General features: G+C 37.7%; 1 protein-coding gene across 5 annotated transcripts; it reads right to left on the reverse strand.

Annotated features, from left to right (window-relative positions):
* Positions 1-26,854, reverse strand: NEDD1 (NEDD1 gamma-tubulin ring complex targeting factor). 5 transcript variants are annotated; one of them, XM_075080441.1, is made up of 15 exons: positions 26,691-26,854; positions 25,416-25,559; positions 23,378-23,472; positions 21,784-21,900; positions 19,971-20,111; positions 12,940-13,169; positions 11,736-11,937; positions 10,601-10,787; positions 7,626-7,757; positions 7,382-7,426; positions 6,706-6,929; positions 5,860-6,001; positions 5,384-5,540; positions 3,022-3,088; positions 1-2,325 (listed from the first exon to the last, which is right to left on the reverse strand). In XM_075080441.1, the coding sequence occupies exons 2-15, from the start codon at positions 25,549-25,551 to the stop codon at positions 2,221-2,223; spliced, it is 1,980 nt and encodes a 659-aa protein (XP_074936542.1). In that variant the 5' UTR covers positions 25,552-25,559; positions 26,691-26,854; the 3' UTR covers positions 1-2,220. The 5 variants fall into 5 exon arrangements, with proteins under 5 accessions (XP_074936542.1, XP_074936553.1, XP_074936533.1 ...); XM_075080452.1 differs by having other exon boundaries at positions 5,845-6,001; positions 26,691-26,814; XM_075080432.1 differs by lacking the exon at positions 26,691-26,854 and adding an exon at positions 26,523-26,657 and having other exon boundaries at positions 5,845-6,001.

Genomic DNA, 26,854 nt, shown 5'->3' on the forward strand with positions numbered 1-26,854 from the left:
TTGTTTTTTTCCAAAAAGTTAAAACAAGCTTTATTTTAACATACAAATCAGATTTGTGTACAAGGCAAAAAATAAATTCCTACAGTGGTAGGCATATTGGGTCTCCACAGAGCATGGGTAGTCACTCACGCTACAGTAACCCTGAGATACAGAAAAAAAAACCCTACCAGTCTTAAAGGCCAAAATGTCTCCTTTTAATCACACCTGCTATAAAACACCTCCACTTGGGAATTAAGAAAAATATTATACAGTTCTGAGTCAAGAAAACAAATTATCTACAAGCCAAATACCCAAGATACTTCTAATTCCCTGCTGCCATCTGGGTACACTAGAAGAGCACTTGGGGAGCAAGTCAGGAGACGCCAATATGCAAGGTTACTTCATTAACACTGCAAAGCATGTACAAGAACTGAAAGATATTTTTGTTATCTTCAACTACTGTTGTCTTCATGAACCGTGTGGTCAATGTGTCAAGTTTACACATCCTATGAACTTATAAAAAAAGTTCTCTACATTGTGTGTTAGGTTACTAAAAAAAATTTAACTTACTTTGCTTCTTTTTACCATGAAGTTATATGCGATATAGAAATATTTTTAAAAGCTTATAAATGGCTGCAGTTCTACTTTTAAAGTCCTGACCCAATATTAAAAACTACATGAATGTCCTCATTTTGCTACAAGATTTGTTATTAACTGACATGACAAAAAAAGGAAAAGTTTTATTTAAAAAAAAATTAAAGATAGGGAAAGGTATAGGGTATAGATAGGGATTTTTTTTAGTTTTACAACTTAGAAAAATAAGTTACACTATATATTATGGCTTTCTCATTTAGCAGAAGAGTGCCATCATGGATTTAAACACTAGATGTTGTAACTAATTAATTCACCACGTTCTCAGACTTTCCTTGTTTGAGTATTAATGATTGTGTGAAAAGAAATGACAAAATATTAGCTGGAAAATTGAGAAGCCTCCAGAACAATTTAAATAGCAGGAAGCACTTATAGAAGTTCTTAATTCTTAATTAAAATTTTTAAATTAATTTAAAAATTAATTTAAATTTAAGTTTTAATAAAATTTAGTCTCTTGGCACAAATAAAGGCCAAGCCAAACCTCCCATGAAATTCAGCAGAGTCAGGGCTTCACACTGAGCTTCATTTCAGAAACGTTTACACACAGGTATGATACCATTATGCTACTGAAGTAATGACTTCTCTTTAATGGGTGTTCTGTTAATTGTACAACTAAGATACTAGTTAGATTTGGTATGCAGCTTTCTCAAAAAGGCTACAGTAATGTTAAACCAAGAAGATCCAAATCTACAACACAACTGTTCAATATTGAAGTGTTGTCCACTACGAATAAAAAGTAAGGGGGGGTGCAAAAGATGCTTGAGTCAAAGACTGACATCACATTTGCACAATGCTGTATTATTAATGGCTGAGTATACTTATATTTTGAAGTCTAAAGTTGCATTCAAATTGGACAAGCTGTGACAATATTCAAATACATGTAGATAAAAAGAATTCTAGTTTCATAACTACAGTTGTAACAAAAAATCTCATTGTGCAGTTGAAGTAGCATTTGCAACATCAAAGCTCACAGCAGACAAGCACAAATTTCAGACTTAAGAATATAACAAGAAAGATCATGGCACTGAATTTGGGAATATTTTCAAGCTCTAGTTTTACTCGATAGAAGAGTTGCCAGTTGAATAAAGTTAACTGTACTTTCCAGCTCCTTATAAACAAGGCTCCGCATCATGCAGAAGATGAGCTTTCTCTCCCCTTTCTCTCCAATAAAAGTTGCTGAAAGGCAAGCTACAGTGATTGTTTCTGACAGCAGTAAACTAAAGAAGCAGATAGAAAAGTAGGTATATCAAAGTTCTTACAGAAAAGGCATCCATCCTGGTTTGATTGTGTTTATAAAAAGGCACTTCACATATTGCTAAAACTCTGATAGTGTACTTATCCTTTTAGTTTTGCTGTTAGAAGGACTTATTTCAAGGTGGTTAGCATGAGCATGCAAGCATTCTTTATATAGTGTGTATCTGTTACAAATTTTATAATTACATATAGTATCTTACACCATTTATTTAGAAGAAAAGATTCATGTTCAGAATAATAGCAGGTCTTCATACAATACTTCAGCGACGATGATCTGTCATAAGCAACACCACCTGTAGTGAGTTCATGCTAATAAAATTAGCAGTGTAAAATCTTTCAGAAGTGAGTCCTCAGTCTTTTGTTTTCCTCTCGCAGTCTCTCAATTTCAGCTACTAAGCTTTCATTTACAGAATATCTTTCAAGTAAAGTGTGCATTTCATTCTAGAAAAAAGAAAAAAAGCCCCAATCAGCAGCTATAATTATTCCAGTTTTAGACTATCTGTTTTCATATCCCTTTTGCAAATTAAGTAACCTAGGTAATACCGGCTTTGAAAACTTTTGATAAGAAAAGTAAGATTTTTTTATGCTGACATACAGTATTTTCATCATTAATACATTAGTGAATATTTTATCAAAGGATATTTTGCACTTCTTTGGGATGAGAATCTACTAATGCAGGTTCCATTAAAATGTTCGGTACTGAGACAAGGTCTTTTTAATGCAGATCAAAAGAACAAAGGTTCATAAAAAGATGAAGTTAAACAACACAGAACACAGGTTGGTACGTATGCGGTACCTATGAGTGAAGCTTTCAGTTTGAATTCCATCTATCTCCTCCTTACCCCAGCTCTTGGTCCTTTCCAAAGGACAGTTGACTGTTTCCCTTTTGTCTTTTTATAATTCCTGAAATATTGAATACATGATACCTACCCAACACATATCTTCCTTTTATTTAACAAGCATAAACCAGTTCAACAGATTCCAATTCATAGCTTCCCCCTCCTTCATATCCAATCCTCCCTTTCTTGCCCTTAATAAGCAAAACTGATTTTCAGCTTTGAGGGGAGGAGTTGGCATGCCTTGGTATTACTGAAAATGAAAACTGAATATATTTCCCACCATGTTCTTTGTACATACCAACTGCATATGGAACTGCTTGATCATCTCCACTTGCAAATTCACAATATCTCGATGACATGCTTCTCTGGGGGAAGAATTTCAAAAGGACGACGTTTAGTTTTATTTAAGAAGCAGTAATTCTCTCCAATCCTCAGCACCCAGAACTCCACAATTCCTCACCGTCATGACACCGTGAAACATGAGTCTAAAAATTAAGCCATGAAATGTACTCCTCTACTGTTTATTTTCTGGAACACTTTTGTAGTGACATTGACTTTCACTAAGTATCGTTTTTTCAGTGTAGAAAAGATCCTAAGTCTTCTTGTGTTTAGAAATATTAAGATTACTTAGTGATATTAAGATTTTTTTTTCCCACTTTCAAGCTGTAAACCTCTCTAATTTTTAAAACTCAAAGCTGATTTTCCAGCCCTTGATCACAAGCATCTCTGAGAAAAATATTTATCTGTAACTGAAAATACAGCTTTTCAGTACATCACTTTCAGCACTCTTTTGTAAGAGGGCCCAAAACATCAACTGTGATAAATGATACATTATCCTCAAGCCCACAGAATGCTCCAGATTAATTTACGTAAGAAGTAGTGGCACTGTGACAACTATTCCACACTACAAGAACCAAGCCTGGAAATACCCTCTGAACACTACACTAATACCACAGTTCCAGACACTGAGGAAGAACAAGGACAACAGCTCACAAAAAAGCAGGCAAGCTGATACGTTCTTCCTGAAGAGCACATCACAGTGCAACTGTCTGAGACCGAATACTGTGCTATGAGTACCAACGGCCTGAGAAAGTAAGGCACTTCTTAAGTAGACACACACAGGGCTTGTTTCATTCTCCTTTCCTAAAACATTACCAAACCCAAAAGGATATATTCTTCACTTTCTATTTCCACAGGTTATTGTGCCTCAGCACTCCTCTTGGAGGCAAACTCTCTTCTTCAAGTGTATTAAGCATAGATGCCAGCTGGCAGCTTAGACACCCAAAGATGTAGGTTATCTCCCAAAGACAGGAAGTTCAACAAACAAGCAACTTTTTGGAATCAAATGAGTTGTATTTTCCTCCTGGTCCTTTGCTAAGGTCCTTGGGTTTTTGTCCCCATTACTTGAAGAGGAATGGATTTCAAGCAAGAGCAATAAGAATCCTTTCCTCAAATTCCAGAGGGTAAAAGGTATTTGTATCAATGAGAAGCTTGCAAGGGCTCCCTTCCCTCTTACTGAACTCAGTACAAACAATCTTTTACATTCAGTTTGAATATACCCACAATTTACAACTGGGAGAAGGGCCAGCAGAGCCTTCCAGCCAGTGTCGGTCAGAAGAGAAACACAATCTCTGAGGCTCCAGATCTCAGATATTGGAAGTACAAGACTGACAAGCACACCTTCCAACACTGGGATATCTGAATGCAGACTTTAAAGAAAAAACGTCTGCAATGCACAGACTGCATTTAAAGTCACGTGAAAGTTACAGTTTTTAATCAGATGTGTGGTTATCGCCAAAAAATCCCAGTGAAGTTTTACTATACTATATTCTTATTTAAAGACATTTAATAACATTCTATGTATTTTTCTGTTGGCAGATACAGAGTAGCCGTAGCGCATGGACCTACTAAGCTAGTTTTGCATTGCTTTTTGTCATCAGGACAGCAATACTTCCCCTGCTCAGCAATCCTTTTCCCCTCCACCACCTCAGTCAACCTACTTCATCTTAAACATGCGTTGGGAAGGTATCCCCTAGATACAGTTCTCTCAGCTGTTCCATCTCCTTCAAACTCCACTCTAAATCCACGCTAATTTGACTGACTTACTTTTATGACAAGTGGAATGTCAGGTATCCACACAGTAATCTGACACCAACCATCACTTACAGCACAGGCATTATTTTAATGACAAGCTTAACCAATAGAAATATACAGTGTCTTTTACCTTATACATGCCAAGCCAACAACAAATCGAAGCCGATACAAGCCAACTGTCTAGATCAAACTCTCTAAAATGTCAACTCTAAGAGAAATTTCTCCTGCTGGGACATGAGATGAGCAGGGAGGGAAAGAAATCAGCACAAGGCTTCATGAAAGCAGTAAGAACTTTGTTACGCAGATAAATTTACCGTCTGAGTAGTCAAACACTCGTTCTGAAAACATGCTAGCAAAGCTATGCATTAACAACCCTCAGAGACATCAGTCTAATTAGTCATCGGAGCTATTAAAAATAAAGTTTCATATGTAGATTTCCAAGATTAGGGCTATTAATGGTGTAATTTTCTAGTGCAAGTAGAAAAATATGTTAAAGCAGATGCTAAAACATCTTGCTAAGAAAACATGTCAGTGAAAACAAAGATGTTCTGCATGAATACCAGTACCTGAAGTCGTCCATTGTTTCTTGTATCATATTCTGAATGAAGTTTATTTGGATTGATGTCAGAGGTGCATTTGCTCTGCTACTCCCAATGGTTTCTACTATTTTTTCTGACAATGAACTGGCAACTCCAACAGTGACAGGTGATGTCATCTTTGGGCCTTTATAATTAAAAATAAAAAATATATAATTTTTTTTTTAAATCAGCATAATGGAGTACAAGAGGGTTTTTTATTTGTCTTGAGATTTGACAATATTTTATCTCAAATATACCTGGGAAAAAAACAAGAACCAGATTTAGGTTGAGTCTTTTCAGAGGCAACTAGACATGTTGTGGCAGGGCTAACTGGATTTACAGAAGAATCAAGATTGGATGTTCTGTTTTAATGCTAAGGCCATTTTATCAGGTTTCATATCAGTTCGCAGTCAACCACGCCTAAAACTGGGCCAAAATTGTCAACTTACTTATTGAGGTAGTACCATTTATTGGTAGATCATATGCAGGATGGGCCTGAATATTCTTCACCGGTCTCTCATTTGTATCAGGAGCCTTTACAGCAGTGGATGATGTAGGAGGACTTAAAGTTACAGATTCTGCACTTGATGAGCTCGATTTCGAAAGCTGACAATAAAAACAATAATAATAAAGAAGAGGAAGTCTACTTATTACAGTTACCTAATCACATTTTCAGGAATGCACTTTCAAGCCTTTCTGGGTTTAGGAATCTGCTCACAAATATATGCTTTTCATCTGCTAGCAAGACATCTTAAAAATTGATTACTAAAATATTCAAAATTGCCTCAAGTGTGCACACACAGAAATGCATGCAAAAGGCAGGGGCCTCTTGATTTCCACATCAAACATTTTGTGGCAAAATTATAAATACCGTTCCTAGCAAACTTGGACTTCTCAAAAGCAATACAAAAGGAGCCTGGTCTCAGCAGAAGCATATCAAAGATAGCTGAAGAAGGAAGAACAGGGAAAGAAGAGAGGGTGGAATTGACCTAATATATGACAATCATACCAGTGCAACCAACAAATGATCATTCTTGATCTTCTAGATGACTCAAAATATTCCTCAGGCTAGCCCAGTTTTGCTTTTGTGTGAACTTTTGTAACCTGACCTTAAACAGAAACATACATTCATCTTGCATTGCTGAAGGCCAATGCACTTAAACTGAACATTTTACAGATTTGTGTCAATAGTGTTAACAGAGTTGCGAAATAAGATTAGCTGGCATGCTATGAAGGATTTTTCCTTCAAGTAGTAGTATTCTGTCAAGATTCTAAAAAGACCACTCACAACAAGAATTCCTGTAGTATACCTGCTTTAAGACTTCTTTAGATTCTTGTTTTCCAAGAGTTATTTTCTTAGTGTCAGTCTCTGGGTGTTCTTCCTCTTCTTTAATTGGAGACCCCACAAGTGCATGTAATGGGCTAGACCGTATCCCTTGTGCACCACTGCTCACTGGGTTTCTTTTTACTGGTAAGGCAGTGGTGAGCTGTGGGAGAAAATCCAAATCCAAAAGGTAGGGCTGAAAATCCGGACCTAAAAAGGAAAAGGGAAGGGTGAAACACACAGCTCAAAACAACCAAAACACACACACCCCCCACAAACTGAACCCACAAGTAAAATGGCTGCACACCCACACAAAACAAAAATAAAATCACCCAAAAATGCACCTCCCAAAACCTAAATCCAACTTAAGCTGTCACTGTCCTTATGAAAATAATAAAGCATGAAAAGGCTCCATATATCACTATAAATTGCATAAAGGAAAATGAAAATCACTTTAGGATCATACTCTTGGAATTCCCATTACCGCGTTGTGCTTTAGCACCTCAGTGTGTTAGCTGATTTCCAGAAAAGTTCATTTGTTTCAGTGTCTGCTTTCATCTTTTATTTATTTCGAATGGTACAACAAAATTAGCACATAAGAACTAGCGCAGGCCTCCAAAGGCCTACCACTGACAAAAAAGACATACTGAAAGTATGTTTACCTTCTTTTCCATGAGGATCTTCATTCGTTTTACTTGTGATAAAATCTACAAAGTACCAGAACACAGACAAATTGTTTATTAAATGAAACCTACATCAATATTCATATCATTGCATTGAGTTCATAATCAAAGACAAATTAAAATACAAAGTAGGTACAGTATGTGTCAGTAACACACAAGTGTCAAAATGTCATGCTATATGCAGATGAATGATGCTTTACAAACTTTTGCATTAGCAACTTACCATCTCTGATTGGAGAAAATACGTCTCCTAAACTACTTCGACCCACATCATCCAAATTATTTAAATTAGCACTTTTCCCATGGTCTGTTTCTTTAGATGGAATCACATCCAAGCTGCTACTATGGGGAAAGCCTTAAAAGGACAACAAGATTCAGTTAGTAATTAGTGTTTTCCAAAAGAAACATACGTTATCCCTAAACAATCTCACAGCAAGCATGATGTCTGGTAAGTCCAGCAAGCACTTTAGAACCTTTTACAGATTCCAGTTAGAGGGTCAACTTCAACTTCCTCATTTGGGCTGTCATCGCAGGTGACTATAACTAAAAGCTAAGGTACTTATTAACAAAAATAAGATACAGTTGGATTCCTTTCCTCTTTTTAAAAAGGACAGGCGTCAAACTGGAGAAAGCACTCATTTGCAGATAAATCTACATGATGGATGTGGCAAATTTATGGAGTATCAGCTGAAATGAAAACTAGTGAACGTGCCTTCTGCAAAGAAGGTGATCACATCCAGATGTTCAAAATTTAAATTTATTCAGCAAGAAGAGAAATCTGCTTCACTGAGGCCATTAAGCATTCTAAGGGAAATTCTACCAAACATCTGTTTTAAAGCTTCCTGATGTTAGGATATTCTCTGCTTGTTTCTAGTATCAGGAAATCAGAGTGAGGATACACTTGCAGACAACAAAAACTTGTTCCTAGACCTTTCTCCACTCCACCCTCAAACCCCATCCCTAGCCCAATCTGGGGAAAAAAGTTAGGTTTTGTATGCATGGTAGCAGGGACAGTTGTCTGAAAAATGGAAGCATATCTTAAATAAAAAAAAGCCCAGTAATTATTCAAACCACAGTTTTTAGACAAGGAACACACGGAAAAGTGAACTGAACTGCTAAGATAACCACCTGAATAACTTTCGCAATTTAGTATGTTTTGAAAACCAAATCAGCACTGTATGCAAGCCACTATTCTGCCCTCACTGAACTCCTAACTCTAAAAATGTCTAAATTTTGCTTGTATAAGTTAAGAACTAGGCAAAGAGCATTAATGCTGTGCAATCCATACATAAATATTTTATAAATAGATCACCTGTACATACAAAAGCTTTACTTTGTACCTACTTTAATTAAAATAAATAAACCGCTGTTCATAAAACCTGTAACTAATTCTCTGCGTGGGATTACTTGAAGTGATCCAAGTGTGACTGGATGACTACAATTAATCATGTCAAACTATTTACATAAGCTGGGACTTGAGTCAGGTTTGAGATTTCACTTTTAAATATACTAATATAGCACATTTTCCACTCCTTCAGATGCGTCAGTTGTGACACATACATAGGATTGCACTTGCTAGTTAAGTAAATACTTGGCATACTGAGTCAAAAAGAAGTGCAGTATCAACCTGTGCCACAATCTACAGAGGATCTACATGGAAAAAGCATAATATAAAATAGGGCAAAACGTCTTTTGTGTATTTTTACCCATTCCCAGTAATCTAAATGTCATAAGTACCTAAAGCAGAGGACAGCTGTTAAACAGAAGTTTATGGGAAGCCAGCTCAAAGTATATCCAAACTTCTCATCACATTCTGACTCCATTTATACTTTCATACTTTAAAATACCTCTGACAAAAAGCCCTGGTCCATTTATAACCTGTATGAACAGATGGTTTTTTGTTTTAAATATGCTATCATGTCACTTTACTGAATGCCCGTTATTTCTCCAAAGTTAAACCCCATAATCAGGGTCTAAGAGAGTTTCCGCAGAACAAATGCAGTTTATGGTCTCTCATCCATTCCCATTTTTAAGTTTAAAGACTGTATCTTCTGAAGTATACAGAGGTCTTTACTTCTAAAGTGAAGATTCAGTTTAATGAAAAATATTTGTTTTACTTGGTAAGCCTTTATTTTCTTAGAACATTTGTTTATTATGCATAGACCTATTTAAGGGGTAACAGCCATAACATCTTCAAATAAAGATAATAAATCATATATTTCAACTGAAATAAAATTTTCCATGCCGTTCGGTAATGTTGATTAGCAACACTTCTTGCATACACAGGAAGCATTCTACTTCACCTCATACTTCACTGCATACCCAAGGGAGATCATTAACACATATCCCTATGGACTGCAGTGGCTTATTACCCAATTACTGTTGCTAAATGTATTTCTCCTTACTTAAAAAGGGAGGGAAGAAGTGTTGTTGCATTGAAATGGATTGAGGAGTTTTTTCAAGAATCAAACAAACAATCTTACTGATTTGACCATATTTTCAGAACTCCAGAATTAAATAAAATTTTAAGAGTGCATTTCACACAGTGGCAGAATTTGAGAATAATGCCTAGAATTCTTATAAAGAACTTGTTAATTTCAGAAGCATAAATAGCAAGTACAGTTATACAACTAATCATACTTGCAACTATATTTAACATCTTTCCTACCATGTGACATTGGAATCATGCCTCATACAAAAATACAGCTCACTTGGGTTTTTAGACTAGGTTTTTTCCTATGTTTTGGTTGATTGATTTTTTCAGATGAGGTCTGTTACTCCTGTTCATTAACAGAATTACAAACCGTTAGCTCTGCACTCCATACAGCCATTGTGTCAGAAAATACACTATGTACATAAGAATAATCTACAAGTCAGAATGCAAGACAGTCCCGCAATATCACCATGGAGTTTTCTCCTTCAAAAGTTTAAATATGTACTTTTGCTTCAGGTCTAGAATTTTAGACTTCACATGTCTGAAGCTTGTAGTAGGGCCCAATTCACTTCCCACACTATGTGTAATACAGGAGGGGAGGGAAAAGAAGGTGCAGGTGTGCATGCACGTACACACAGTTCTTTTGAACAAATGCCCTTCCCGTGGCGAAATTTTTATTCTGTAATCGTCAGGGCATGAAATATTCCTTCCATCTTCTACATTATGCTGAACGTGGTTATAAAATGGTAGGAAGATGACACAACCTGTTTTCTCCTGAAGAATCTCTCCTCCCTTATTCTCATTTGGCAGTGTTAGATGAGATGAAACTGTTGCTGATGCTTGAGAGGCAACAGTTTTGACGCCAATATTTTGAATTCCTCCAAGATTACTACCAGCTTTGACTTCTACTCTTTTGGATACAGGTTTGTTTGAAGAACCTGTGAGGTTAGACTGAAGAAAAAAAAAATAGAAGAGGTTAAGAGAAGCTATTATTCCTTCAGCTAAAAGGAAAAAAATAAGCCAATATTCTTTCTGTTTCAAAATACTAGAGAGTCAGCTCAAGTTGCAAAGGTTGCCTAGGAGATATGCCTTTAGAAATATATATTAAAAAAGTATCTTAATGTAACTTCAAGTAACATCTGTATTATTCTGTATTATGTGATTGAATACTGTGTGGACCTGCAAAAGAATAGCAACAGAATGTAAGGTAAAATGGAGTGACCTGGCACAAGCCAATTTTGATCATAGGTTTAGGCACAGGAAAATAAGAGATCACATTATTAGGGACCTCAGATTGTAAAGGAATAGTTGACCACTAGCAGCAAGTGTTCTTGGAAGAAGAAGAAAGTCTCAGAGCAGTAAAGAATCCCCTTCAAAGGTCCTCTCCACCTCCACTGAATGGACACATGGAGTTTCTGGATAGAGACTAATTAAGTCTTGGAAGACCTCTTAAGCCTTCTCTATAATTTAATCGATTTCTCCACTGTTTATACATGCCTGCAAAAGACCATATATGAAGACCATGCAAAATACCTCAAGATGGGAAGCTGCATGTCTTCCCCTAAAGTGGAAGGGCCATCACAGATGTTCCTGCTACTGCCTACAAATGAATCTAAGGTGCCACAAACTCATCTGCAATGGCAGCATAGTCACACCAAGAAATTTAAGACGGAAGTTTCACTTATTTCTACACTGAGGGTAGGGGTGGGAGGAATTCCACGTTAAAACTCCCTAAAATAGCACTCAAGACTGAGCAGTTTATAGTGTCTGTGTTGGTATGAACCATTTTTGTTGGCATCTATAATGCTTAGAAATCAAATGCTAACTTTTTTTTTAGAGCTTAAACTTATGCTTTGCTTTCACTAATCTGGATATTGAGCAATGAAAAGGTTTTTTTACCTTGGAAAAAGTGCTACTGAACTGAAGACGTATGCATTTCACACAGCCTTTGTGAGCAAGAACTGTTTTCACTGGTGATGTCAGTTGTCTTAAGTCATACTGGCAGATTTTTCCCCGGGAACATCCAATAGCCAAAGTAGTACCATCAGGCATGAAGTCTACTGTTGTCAGAGGAGAATCAGCTACTATTGTTGTCAGTAATCTTCAAACAGGAGAAAGGACAGGATAAAGGTTAGACTTTTCAAAACAGAGTACCTAAATAAAGAATATAAAAGCTTTCATAATTTAGCTACAGGTTTGCAGTTCCACTTCTCCAGTACCAAGTAAATTCAGTGAAATCTTACGGAACAGTGGATTAGGATTATACTAAGCATTTGTGTTTAACGAATTAAAGACTGCATATGCCTCAACAGATCTCACCAGGACAGGATCAAATTGCCCTCATAACAGCAGTTCTGACACCAACGTTATTCACTGGTATTTCCAGCAGCAGTCATACTACATACATCCTCTAGCTTCCCAAGCCTATCAACTCTAACCTTCTCACAATTCTAGGAAGGACTTCAGGTCCTAGATGGCATCCTTCTACTACAGCCCCTCCAAACTAGAGCCAGACTCCTGCTTTTATTCAGCTAGAGTAAAAGCACAACCCACACGGGAACCAAAGTCCCATGAAAACACTTGCCATCCTACCCTCTTACTACACAGCCCCATCACCTGTGCCCCATACTTCCCGCTTTTTCAACCAATACTTTTCCAGATTTAAGGCTTACTATCTCAGCAACTCTGTGCACCTTGCAACAGCAATATCTTGTTCCTTGAACTAGAAAAGCAGGCAAGCTAAGCTCAAGTAGCTGCAGGTCCTCACAGGCTGTTCTGCCCCTCAAGAAGCTAATTGCTCTGTATCAACAGGAAAAGCCCACACACAAGCACTTGGGAGAGGTCACTCATATGTAGGACTTCAATTAGTTCCCACATGCCTTGTTTTTGGATTTTTTTTTTTGTGTGGGGTTGTTTGTTTTTTAAATAAAAAAAGGCAAAAAGGCCTACAGGACAGATTCTCCAATAGCGCTATGCCAAGCACTTCAGCTATTCTGAACGTGATCTGAATTAAGTATTTCATATCATAGTTAGGCATGCCTTTTCAGTTTATAAAAACCAAATAAGGATCCTTCTAAAATCAAAAGGTCTTTAACATACTTACTTTTTACTTGAAGTGTCATAGAGTACAATTCTTTTATCCAAACCTACAGTTACAAGCAGCAGCTTATTGACTGGAGAAAAGCAGATTTCTGAAGCTGGTGCTTTATGAGTATTTTCAAAATTATGATATGGGTTCTGGTTATTTACATCCCACAGAGTTACATTTCCACTGTCAGAAACACTGCCCAGCAAGGATTTCTTGAAGGATGAATATTTCAAGTGTCGAACAGGCTGTAAAACAGACAAAAAATGAACTGTAATACCACTACTAAACACCATATTGAATTATTTTCTAAACACACAAAGGCATTAGGAATACAGATCTTATATTAAGATAAAATAGTTTATAAAGGCTGGCCACTAAAAAAATAAGTAAGCAGCCTTTTTTTTTTTTTTGTACCAATATGGGGTTCAATATTAGCTGATCAGCAAAATGAAGGACAAAAAAGAAATCTAAAAAAAATTCTTCATTTTTCAGCAAGTATCATGCCACCATACACACTACAAAGAAAACACCACACCACATCTAAAATTAAAGGAGTGAAAAGCTACATTATTTCACTGATTGGTCTCCTGCCAAGAATGTTAAGTTTAATTCCCCTCCACTGATTTTAAGTACTTGGATACAAGCCAGTTTGGTAAGAAAGAGAGACTCCAGAGTTATTCAAGTGTGTAGGTCCTGCAGAAGAACAGAACTGACCCTGAGAGGTAGGGCCACAGAAGAGGATAATATGCCTGGTTTATCACATGCAGCCTTGCTAACACAGAACCACATAATACAGGAATTTAAATTGCCTTTCAGAAGCAGGTATTTTGTTTCCACTGTATTGCTTCAGAGGATCTTTCAGAACCTCACTGCTCTAATACTAAATTAGAATACTCTATTTCCAGATTATTTATTACCCATTTGCACTAATTCACTCCTGTGACAATAATGCCCTTATACTTAAACTGTTCAACTCCCAGTACTGCTTTTCCTTCTTCTAACAATCAATCACCACACCTTCTTTCAGGCTTTATTTTGCTATAAACAATAAGTGGGGCTCAATCTAAGACTAGTTTTTCAGTACCATCACAGTCTCTCTGTAACTCTCCCAGTTTGAATTTTTCTTGAACATGGACAACCAAAATCTTGTATGATCGTCAAAGCATTTTGCTACTGTCTTTACAAAGGAAGCTTTATACTGTGGATACTCATCCTGACATATCCAAGACTGCATCTTCTTTTCTGTGATCCAATCTGGTTGGGCTGCTCATCGCCATTCTATGATCAAGAAGCCCAAGTCCTTCTTTCCCTTGGGAATTTTCAAATCCTAGTCTAATACAAAAAGCTTCAGTTGTGACCTAAGTCCAGCACCTTGATTTCTATACTGTCACAGTTGTTCTCACGTCCATTATTTCAATAATTTTTGGATACTAACACAATCCTCTCTCTTACAGGCACTACCTAGCAACTGTGTCTCATTGTAGCTCTACTTCTCATTTTAAATATTTTCAGTAATGGTTATGATGAGATTAACTATTGATAACCCAAAGAAATACTGTTCTGTCAATGTTACCTACTGTCTTCTTTCCTACAGCCAGTTTCTTACCCATCTAATTCCTTTCTAAACCTCCATCCTAATATTTTCTCACATGGCACTGAATCAAGTGCTTTATTACTCAAGTCCAGACAGATGAGAGCCATTACCTTTTATTTGTCTGAAAATGCTCTCAAAAAGCTATTATATTATTCTAGTATAATCCACATTACAATACACTGTACTGGATTTTACCCTATTTCTCTCTTTAACTTCATTTTAATGGAGATATTTGTTGGTTCGTATGCCTCCAACATAATTTCTAGCACTGGTATGGCATGCCTCACTGAAAGCCTAACGGCTCCACAAAGAAGTGGCACCCTCAACTACATATTCAAATAGGACAGAAGATGACTGTTTAAAATTAATATGGTCCTCTACTGGAGAAGACATTTTTACCAGCATTTTTCAGTGTATTTACATTTTAAAAGCCATACATGACCTTCACGCCTCATTGTATATACACATACCTCATATGTACATATGCACATATGCACCATGTACATACCTCATACATATAACATGCCTACCCCTCACAGTTCTCTCACTTCTTCACCTCCAAATATCTTCCTTACTGCCCTGGCATCTGTTAATGTTCCATTTTTTCCCTCCTCTGTCCACCTGCCCACAAAGATAACTCTCTCCTAGCTCTCCTCAAACCTCCCTTGCTATCCTATCAAGTCCCCCATTTTCTTTTCCCTTTTTTCCTTCTATCTCACAGGCCCAAGGCAAGTTCTCAATTTTTTTTTCATATACACACTTTCCCCATATTAACTCTCTTCCCCACTTCTCATTGAAGTCATGGTGTTTCCTCAGAGCAGCTTCACAGTTTAATTTCAGGTTGCCAGTGAAGGAGGCGTGAGGTGTGGGGAAGCTCCTATTCACTCCTCACTTTCACTGAATTAGGCTAGCAATAAACCTCACTTGCAACAATGCAATTGCTCCATCAGACTCAAGGAACAGAGGCACTTAAATCTGTGCACACTTTTATGAGACGGTCAAATGCATCATATTGGCATCCCTGACAGTGTGCTACGTGTCCAAGTTTCAAATTCTTGCCCAGACAGCTGAAGGCATGAAAGAACCTCATTTCTGAAAGGCTGCTTGACAAGACAAACCTAAAACATTTCTCCTCCCAGAAATAAGTCACTTAATTCGAAGTTTTAAAAAAAAAACAAACAAAAAAAAAAACAGAAAAACTTTATCTGAGAAACATCTAAGTGAAAAATATAGCTTTAAGCTTAGCACAGTTAGACACAGCAGACAACCTGGCCTCATATGGGAAAGTATCAAGACGCAGGTTGTCAAACTACATCACTTACAATAAGCCTTAGCTATATTTTCCATCCTCTGATTACATTACCGAAGATGTTAAAATCAAAAATCATCATCATCAAGAAAAATGTTACTTCTTATGCACTGAGTTTAACATCAATGTTCAAACATGTATCCTTTTATGTTAAGTATTACTTAAGAGTCTGTTTTCTTCAGTTCCTTTATTTTCTCTCTACCAGGCTTCCTCCCTACTTCTAACCCCTCTATACCTCTGCCAATCCTCATTCTGTAACTTTTGAGCTGTCACACATAATATTCTAGGTTAGATTCTGTCATCTATTTTTAATGTCAATACATGCTTCTTTATCTTATTTCTTATACTTTCTAATGTTTTTGTCTATCTTAGTGACAATAAACTAACACATAGTCACAGTCTTCACCAAATAGTCTTATAAAAAAAAAAAGTTGATTTTTTGCTTGGCACGATGAAGTCACACAGAACTTTAGTATATTCCTGGTCAAGTTTTTCCCAAAGAAGCTAAACTTCGTTTGCCATCATCATCTGTCCCTTTTCTTAAGTTAGGGTTTACAAAGAAGAGTTCTGTTACTCAGGTTTTGAACACTAGGGCCTCCAAGTCAGCCAAGCTGAAAATAGCTCCAATACAGTTCCTTGGCCTTTGTACTGCCAGCAATAGGAATCCCAAGCCTAAAAAGGGCACTCAACCCATACGGTATAACTGCAAGGTTTACTAGTTACAAGAAAAAGAAATTAGCTAAGGATGTGGGAGACAAGTTAAACATTGTTACTTTTCTGAAAAGGAGCGCGACAACGTTTACAGATTACAATTTCATCCACAGAATCAAATGGCAAAGGTGTGGGACATGCTTAACTGGGAAAAATCTGACTAGGCAAGCTCAAGTATCTTATATCTGAATTGGGTCTAGGGGGATATTTAAGATACTTGCATTATTTTAAGTCAGCATAGCTGTTTACCAGGTGAAGCTCCAATATGCTTAAGTAAATGTCTGAATACAAGCAGGAAGACATCATCTGTTTTCTAATGATTTTAATCACTAATACTAAAATCATTTCAAGAGTCATGTTTTGGAACTAACCAGTCAAGACTGAAGAAAAAACAAACCAAAAACAAACAAAAAAACACCCACAGCAAATATGAAGCAAGATTCATTACATCTTAGTAAGTACAATTCCTGATGATCTCTGGAACTTCTACACACACAGAACTACCAGAAACACTTTTAGTGCAAGGTGCAGAACCCACAAAGAGAAAATTAAGTCCTCTTTGGAATATTTTTACAAGAGGACCATTTTACTAGTCAGTGTAGCACAAAAAGCCATATACATCTTTTTGCCTTAGCTGTGATTGGAATAGATTTTTCTGTAGAAAATAAAAGTACATTTTATCTTTTAAGCTTCACAGTAGAACAGCCAAAAAAGGAACAGTGCACTTCAGAAAATGGTTGATCCATTGCTAAGGACTAGTTACACTTAGGGTTGTCACCGTTGGAAAACAAGTGAAAAGCCCAAAACTAAACCAAAAGTAGTCTGGCATCATTGGTTACCTTATTTAAATATAGTACAGTTTCTTAATCTCCTTTATACCTTAGTGAGCCTTGTAAGTGAGAAGGCAGATGTAAATAGAGTTGATAGCTTTAAAAGCTGAAGACTATTTCACTATATGGAATGACCAGAACTCATCACGCTTCTTTACAGATCAGCCAGCTGTTCAAACAACTAAACTAAATCCTGTTGCTAGGAGCATGGCACCAGGCAGTGAAGACTTGAACAAACATTATGTTTTGAAACAAACCTTAATTCATCCTCACAATAGCAAGCAGATAAGAATCTGCTAGTCTAAATGAATACCAGCAGCAAAGACAAATTATGGGATCTGCAAACAACTCTGTGCAAGAACTCGACTCTAAGAAAGTACAAAGGTGTTTCTAAATCAAAAATCAATTAATAGAATATAGGCCAAAAGTCATATGAAAAGCAAATTGTTTGAAGTCACAGAAAGCACTGCAGCCTTGGCCTATTCTACTACTTGTAGGGTCTATACAATATCAGAAATGAACTGGCAAGGAAACTACATTCTGTCATGCTGAATCAAACAGAGACAAGCTAAATTTTATAAGGTTAGTTTGACCTTGCATTCCCCAATTGTAAAAAAAGTTACTAGGGAGTGGTGACCCTTACTAAGCCAGATAGCTAGCACCAGGATCAAGAAGGACAATACACTGTTTATCTATTTAAGCCTACTCTTATCATTTAAGGGCCCAGTTTTTAAATTTATAAAGCCTTTACTTGATTTAAACAGAATTACACAAGTCTTCAGATATTTGCTTCACTGCACAAGTAATCCTGCAATTCTCTACAAGTACCAATTAAAACCCAAAACCAAAAATAGTTTTTGCACATAAGAGGAAAGATAATGTTTAGCATATAAGGTAAGCTAATAAACTGGGATGTCCAAGTAGCCATCCCATTACACAATTATAGTTCGATTCCATTTAAAATTAAGGCTGCAATCAAGTAACTGCCCCACCTTAGAGAACGTTATAGACCTTTTAGAAAGTGAATAGTAGCTCTGTGCTTGCAATTACTTTGATTTAACACTTCAAAATATCTTTATCCATCTTAAAGGTCACTCAGCTTTGCAGCAGGCCTCTTGATTTCATCTGCCAAAATAGCTATTCACTGCATCACTTATTCCTAATCCCTTTTTGGTGGAAAGGGTTGAATATATCAAACAGTTTGATGCAAATCATCCTCCTAAGAATTTCTTCATTTTCCAATTAACTAGCAGCATAGCCCCCATTCTGGATATTCATCTCAGCTGCGCAATCCAGCCATGGATTTCCCTGTAGCTCCTGCCTCGCATCCACATTTTTCATAAGATCATAACAAGAAAATCAGAAAAATGACCTGACTACATAGATGGATTTTTAAGATCAAACCAAGAATGAGGTACAATTTTGCTTCAATATAAGTATGAGGCTGGTGATGGATCAAAGACACTGCAGCACCTAAGAGCAGAAACAGTTTGAATTTAACAGAGATTTTTCAACAGAAAGTATACCACAACTCCTGTAATGCTATAAGGTCGTGAGAGATTCTTTATCAAGTTATATTGTTCATGCTAGACAGGAGAAAAATTTAACTTCACACTCTCTCTGCAGTCTATGACTGAAAAAGCTGTTGCAGTAACAGAAAACGACTAAATCACAACTGCAGTATTCCCTACAGCATTAAAGGTCAGGTTTAGGACCAACGCAACACTTCTGCATCCCCTAGGCAGATCCCATCACTGTAAAAATGACTGTAAAAAATGGAAGAACTCCCAGAACACAAACACTTAGCTGTGCCTGGGACAACATTCATACTAAGAGCATACACTGGAACTTCTGATGGGACAACACAGCTCATTTATTACTGTGGATGCCCTTGTATCAAGGGAGTTCCCCTAGTGATACCCACTAATCCTGCAACATCTTTTGAGTCTGCAAAAAGGAATTGCAGTGGAAAACCCTACTAAGGCCCTTAAATAGTACACATGCTTTGTGTTTGTCTTTTGCAGTTTTCCTTCAAACCAATTATCCAAATCCTACCTAAACACCTAAGTAGGTAATATAAAATCTCATTGCTTCTCTCTTTGAGCAGCTGTGCAATTTTAATCTCCAGATGAAAAAAAAAATTATTCTTTCCAAATGTAGGCTTATATTCACCCCTTCTATACAGATGGCTCTGTTCAGTTGCAAATCTGATTACTTCGGATAAATCGGAACCCAGGCTATACGGTCTCTGTTCTTTGCAACAGCATACATTGAGTCACGCATTGAAATGCTGCTTTGGTTTGTAAAGCTGACTAGTTTTTGTTCAGTTCTAAGATGTTCAGAGTTTGTTCTTGAGGAACAAGAGTAAAATTTGCTGTAACCTGTATACAAGTAACAGTACTTGAGAAATTTGTATTTCAATGCTACCTATTACTTAAGGCTAGAATACACACAATGGTCTGGTTTTTTCCTTGAAGTGCACTCTTAAAAATTAAAAGGAAACAGAATAACAAAACTTGAAAGCTCTTGATATGTACTTTCAATTTCTAAACACTGTGAATTAAAGTTTCATACTGAAAGGAACTTAATACAGATAGCCTACCTGATGGCTGCCATAACCAAAGGGAGAACTTGATAAATTGGTGGCAACACTGTGTAGGATAATTTCACCACTCAAAGATCCAGAAGCAATGTAGCAATCATTCCAATTACATGTAACACATGTGACTTCATCTTTATGATCCTGTGGGAGACAGAGGTTAGAGGGATACAGTTAAAGACATGAGGATAACCAGTCTTCTGTATCTGTGCTTTTCCAGAAAAACTTCAGCTTGATGTTTTTTTCTGACCATCTGTAACACTTAGGAAGATTATTATGTAATATCCCAGAAAACAGCAGCAGAACATACTGAAGATCAGCTATTATATTTTAACCACTGTCTGACTGTTTTCAAGATTGTTTTAATAAATTAGCAAAGATGATGCTGTCATTATATACAATATTTAAGACACAACCGCAGATATATCTACCACAGGTGTCACATTAATGTTACTTTAAAAGTAAGGTCTTCCAGAAATCAATGATATTTGAACAGATTTTCTGTTAATCTGATGTACTACTGCCAACTACCCCTTCTGCCACCTTTAGCATTAACACATGTATTTACCAGATAGCTTTTCAGTATAGTTATTTGCAATAATGATACTGTGTTTACTGAATTTATAGGGGAAGGTAGTCAAGTACTTCTAGTCCAAAAAGGAGGAAAAGATATTTAAAGTATTGTATTACAGAATCACAGGATGGTAGAGGTTGGAAGGGACCTCTGGAGATCATCTTGTCCAACCCCCCTGCTTGAGCAGGGACACCTAGAACAGGGGGCACAGGAACACACCCAGGCAGGTTTTGAATGTCTCCAGGGAAGGAGACTCCACAACCTCCCTGGAAAGCCTGTTCCACTGCTCTGTCACCCTCACAGGAAAGAAGTTTTTTCTCATATTGAGGTGTAACTTCCTGTGTTCTAACTTGTGCCCATTGCCCCTTGTCCTGTCATTGGGTGCTATTGAAAAGAGCTTAGTCCCATCGTCCTGACACCCTTCCTTTAGATTATATATAGGTATTGATGAAATCCCCCTCAGTCTTCTCTTCTCCAGGGTAAACAAACCCATGTCTCTCAGCCTTTCCTCATAAGGGAGATGCTCCTGTCCCCTCATCATCTTGGTAGCTCTCTGCTGGACTTGCTCAAGCAGTTCCACATCCTTCTCATACTGGGGGGCCCAAAGTTAGCTACTTAGTAATTTTGTTTCAAACTGTAACTCTAAAAGTCCAAGTGGGAAAAAAAAAAGAATAAATCAAAGCTAAAGGTCTGCAGCCTCTTTAATGGTGGTCCTAAAAGAGGGCAAATCATCTCTTGAAGGCATCAGGGAAGTATACTAGTCCATCCTAATTTTTGTGCATCATAACAATGTTTTAGAAAATCCATACTGGATCAGTTAGAAGATGACCACCCTGTCCCAGTTTTGCATAAAATTAGCTCTCCTACAGTATTCTACAAATACAGAAGCGTTTTCTTGTTTGAGGTATCAAGAACAGCAATTATCTGAAATGCTGCCCTTGGAAAAAATCCCGTCAGAGAACATCAGTACAAATTCACAAAACAACAAGCCTATTCTGAAAATCAAACATCCATTACTATAGAATTGTGCTCTGAAGACATCAAGTTAAGTATGCTTGTTAAATTAAATTTACTATTTACAGTGCACAAAGAACACAAACTTGAAAAAGGCACATATGTGTGCCAGCTCCTATCTGTGAACTCAATCCCACAGATGCACGACTTAAAGAAAGTATATTTTTCATGGTTGGCAGCAAAACCTGGAAGCCATGAAAGCTACAGTTCTTCCTCAGCCAAACTTACCTTAAGGCTACGGTAAATCCTTCTGGATTTCAGATCCCAGATATTAACTGCGTTATCAAGGCCTCCACTCACAATATATGAAGAGCTAGAATTGAAGCTTACACATGTCTGTTTTGCCTGATGGAGAAGGGGGGCAAAAAAAAGTATGTTAAAGATAATTAAGGGATCTATTAAAATCTAAAAGCATATTGATGTGTGTTTTCACCTTCATTAACACAAACAGTCCCAGTGACTGATGGAACTGTTGGTATGCTACAGTCATTTCCCATCAAAAGGCACTTAAAATCCAGTCCAGTTTGGACACATGTTTAATATACTTTAAGATTTAAATACATTCATGAATAAACTCCCAAATGCTTGAATTTCCCCATCCCTGTTTCACATTTCTTTTAGCACCTTTTCCTTCAATAAGCATTTTTTCTTTAAATTACAGCTCTCGAGTGCAATCATAGACTTCTATTCAGATGCTGAGTTTTAAAAAGAAAATGCTAAGTTTAGAAGAAAAACTCCTTAAAAGAAAAATCAAAAAAGTTGTCTCAGTCATCTACTTCACATTGCCTATACATTACAAAGAATATTATAGCAGCAAACCTCATAATTCAGTAAAGCAATTCTTTTTAAAATAATCACTGAAGTACCAGCTTTTGAAAAAAATGTCAATCTTAATGACAGACCTACATCGAGGACAAATTATTATTCAGTTCTATCATGTTGAAAATTCACTTTTAAGTTCCTGAGATTTGAATTAAGGAAAAAAAAGTCCATTTAATTATTGACATGGTAAAACTGGAAACGATTGCATTAGTTATATATCAGATTCAGTGAAATCTCCAGGACAAACACTCCACCTTTGAAGGCCTTCGCTTCAGCGACCTAGAAGTCCGGTTTGAACACCTTTTCAGAAGACTTCCAGTCCAAATTAGCATTACAAGAGCTATCCAAGGAGAATAATTTGAATGGTTTAGAACACTAACAAGTCATTCAAGTAACCATGTCAAGAGACTCTTCTAAAACTAAGTCCAGCTTTCCAAAGAGTTTATAGTGCCACACTTCCATTTAACGGGCCGGGGGAGGGGGAAACAACCAACCATAACAGAAGTTTTCCTATTTCATGTATCTCCAGAAGACAGCGCACGTACGCTGCAAGAACAACCTTTATATAGACTCTTATGTTTTGCAATGTACAATTCAAAGGCATGCATAATACTGACAATTCAAGTTGGAAAACAAAGTTCAGACCTGAGCTCTGTTCCATTGCCTACACATTAGATCAAGTTTGAACCACTGACTGACTGCCTCGGGCTGTCACACTGAGGCTCAACAGGTGCACTCCCCTAGCAGAAAGGCATCAGATGCTAGTATAACAGCATTTATATTTTCTTATTGGTAGAACTATTTTAAAAGCACTATTCTCCCCACTCTTTATATGTATTTAACTATACACAGGGAAATGTTTTTACATACATGTCATAACTCTAACAATACTAAAATAAAATTGATCCCAAATTGCAGAACAAATGTGAAACAAACAGCATACAAGGTGGAGTGGGGGTGGGGGGGGAACCAAACAGGGAACAGCATTAGTCATACTTACTCCTTCAGCTATTTCAAAGAGTGGAACAGGTTTGGTTTTACAGCTTGAAACAACTATTTTATCACCAGCAGCAGAAGCAGTGGCCAGGTATCTATCTTAGTCACAAGTTATGGACCATAATTGTATTATACTGGTGATTAATAAAAGCGACAGTAAATTTCCTTTACTGAACAGAAGACAGATTGGTTAAACAGACTGAAGTACTGTACCTTGAAGGGACCTAGAAATAGAAACATAAGGCTATTTTCCAAGCTTTCATTAAGAAGCTCTTGCATTAACTACAGCCCTTACTTCCCAATACAAGGCAGAGCAATTTCTTTCAGAAAGAAGAGGAGAAATATCTGGCAGATATTATTTAAGAGCTCTTTACCGCTGCAGCAGCTTATCCGGTCTACAATTTTGTTTCCCCACCACCCCAAATTAAGAGCCCCATTTATCACCAGAGTTCAAAGGAATGTCTGTTGCTGTTAGAAAACTATGGATTAACATTTGTCACTAACAGGACCGTTCTTTAAAACTACTTCACCATATAGTTTCTAGAATACAATGAATGTTTGCTGATTTATCTTCCTCTATACTGAGGGAGGAAAAACAAAAAGCCAAGAAGAACCTTTTATGATACCAATATAGAACTACAAATCAGGGAAACTGCCTGTGCACCCCCACCAAACTACTCAAGTAATCATTTCGACCGATGTCCTGCATGTCTTCAGGGCAACGACCACTTTGATTTTATATTTGCTTATTTAAGAATACAGGTTAATTGGCTGGATTTAACACCAAAGAACTGCTGGGCAGATTAGTGCTTGCTATTTTTTTTTCATTATTTGAATGCATTGTTTTAAGGCAACATTTTAGCTTACAGAATTGTGCAGGACCAAAACCAGTTCTTTACCCCTAACAAGTTAACAAACATTCAAAAGCATGTAAAGTAAGATACTTTGTTGTTTCAGTTTTGGGAGATGAAGAGGAGACAAGGTGGAAGAAAGCATGGTATGACAAGACAAACTGCCTGTACCTGGAGTTTACTGGACACTGCATATATTCATACAATTTTTTATAGATATAGATATGCTTCAATTTCTCTGCAAGCTCCATAGCTAAAATATTCATTTGTGCTCTGATTGTTTTAACTTTTTTCTCATACATCCACTTATTTGCAGACTTAAAGGACAGACACATTCAGAACTTGCAGGACTTAGCTGTTACGTGCCAGCACCCTGTCCTTCTTTTACATCAAGATCAGACATTGCCACCTTTTCCCACAACAGCCACACAAGCTGTTCACCTGACAGTGCACTGTTTTCAAAAAATTTCTCATACATTCACCTAACACCTGGCACCTCATACCAGTTTCCTATAATAGGCTTCCAAGACAGAGGTGAAAGGTCTAAATGGGCCAGATCCATTTTCATGCATAAATCACCACTATCCTATGGATGTTTTCCTACACATCCACCACATTTGTGCTTCCTCTGTAAATATTACAAACAGCACAGAGAAAAGCAGTGCCTACAGAGCAAGAGGTAAGTGTACAGTATCAAAGACTATCAGAATCAATAAGAAGCTGTTCAAGGAAAAAAAAAACACAAAGAATCAAACGAAACCACTTTTTCATTAGTTTTCCTCTCTATACCATGTATATTATTTTACTACACTAGCAATTGCTTTGTTCAACCTTGTCAGTAAATTAAGCAGTCTTGAACATGAATACTGTAATCAACTATTGAAGAAACAAATGAGTAAGCTTTACAGTTGGTAGGCAATTCAAGCATATCATAATCATTAAAAAAGTGTTAGCCTCCTAAAGGAAGAGAAACTTTTTCAGAAGCATTTACCAGCATGAGTTTATTTTGTAAATCACTTCAACACAGAGAACCACAAAATTTTCTTCATAATATATACAAATCTTTTTATGCAAGACTTCAGAACTGCATGAGGCCTGTGATTTACAGACACTTTAATAATAATAATAAAAAAAAAACCCTGAAATTTTGCAGAACACCAACGAAACTATGGCTGCAACTGTAAAGGATACTATTGCTGGCCCAACACAGTGAGCTGACTGGATGTGGGGGTGTATGTGGGTTGAACTGCTCCACCACAGTTAGAGATAAAGAATCCCATATTTTAACATCATCTCCTGATGAAGCAAAACGTATGCCTTCTTGCATGGCTGCACCTGTTTTTTTCAAAAATAAATTAAAAAATACATGTAAAGAATAAGTATAAATATACAACAGAAAACTTCACCAGTCAAAAATAATTTAATCTATACCACTTAATACTGTCTTCTTGATAACATTGAACATTTATTTGGACAGTTACACAATTAGGACTGTTCAGCTGAATATAGTACTGAAAGCAGCAGACACTCCACCCTTCTGTTACTTGAATTCTTGCAGGAAATGTATGCTTTCCTTTTCACAAAGGAAAAGCCATCCCCTCTACGGCATCAAGAGACTAAAATGACCCTTTTTTTTTCTCCAGAGTTTACAGCTGCCTAACACGAAGCCGTATTTCAAGGACTCGCTTCCCGCCAGTAGATGGAGATGCACAAGCTAGAATCAAACCGACTGTTTCAGGGAAAGGCTGGAAGTTTGGACCTGAAGGACTCACTTCAGCGTTTATCTCACCGCCCTAAAGTAGGCATCCGAGAACCCTTTAAACGAAGCCTTTAACAGCAGAATACGAGGGACGACGAGCCACTTTTCAATGCAACTTACACAACATTAAAAAGACCGCCACCGGCCACGTACTACTATTTGTTTTGACTGACACCGTTTTAAGAGTTAAAGCCAAGCTAACCGATTCCAAGTTTGTAAAGTTTATTCTCAGCTTTTTACTCTGGGTAATTTTAAACTAGCAACAAACAATGACTCAAAAGGTAAAAAGCCTTTCCTTCACCTGAAAGCACAACCACCCTGCAGCCAAAAGTCTCCGGGGCGTTCCTACATAGCTTTAGGCCACTAATTCTCACTGCCGGGAACGTGTAAGAGGCGCACAACGCTGACAAAGCCAGCCAGAAGACTCAAGGTCCAGCCGCCTTCGCTCGGCCGCTGCCCACGGCACCAGCCCAGTAGCCGCTCCCCGCACCCTCGCTGCTCCTCCCGCCTCGCACGGGGCTTCTCCCCCCGCTCCGCACCTTCAGCCCCGGAGGCCGCGGGACGAGCCGCTCCGCGCCCCCCGGCACCACCATCGCCCGGCCCCGCTACCGCCAAGGCGGGGCTCCGCTACGGGCCGCCGCCGCGCTCCGCGTTCTCCCGGCGGCGTGTCGGGACGCTCATCTCCCCCCCTTCCCGCCGCCGCCCACCTGGCGGGGTGGGCACCGGGCCGAGCCCCTTCCTGTCCTGTCCCCTCCCGGCCCGTCCCAGTGCCTCCTCAGGGATCGGGCCCGGCGCCTCCTCAGGGATCGGGCCCCCCACCCGGCGCTGCCCGCCCCGATTGGCTCAGGCGCTCCTGCTCCCGGTTCTCTAC

This window comes from Phalacrocorax aristotelis, chromosome 1 (assembly GCF_949628215.1).
Source record: "Phalacrocorax aristotelis chromosome 1, bGulAri2.1, whole genome shotgun sequence".
In the NCBI taxonomy this organism is placed as follows: domain Eukaryota; kingdom Metazoa; phylum Chordata; class Aves; order Suliformes; family Phalacrocoracidae; genus Phalacrocorax; species Phalacrocorax aristotelis.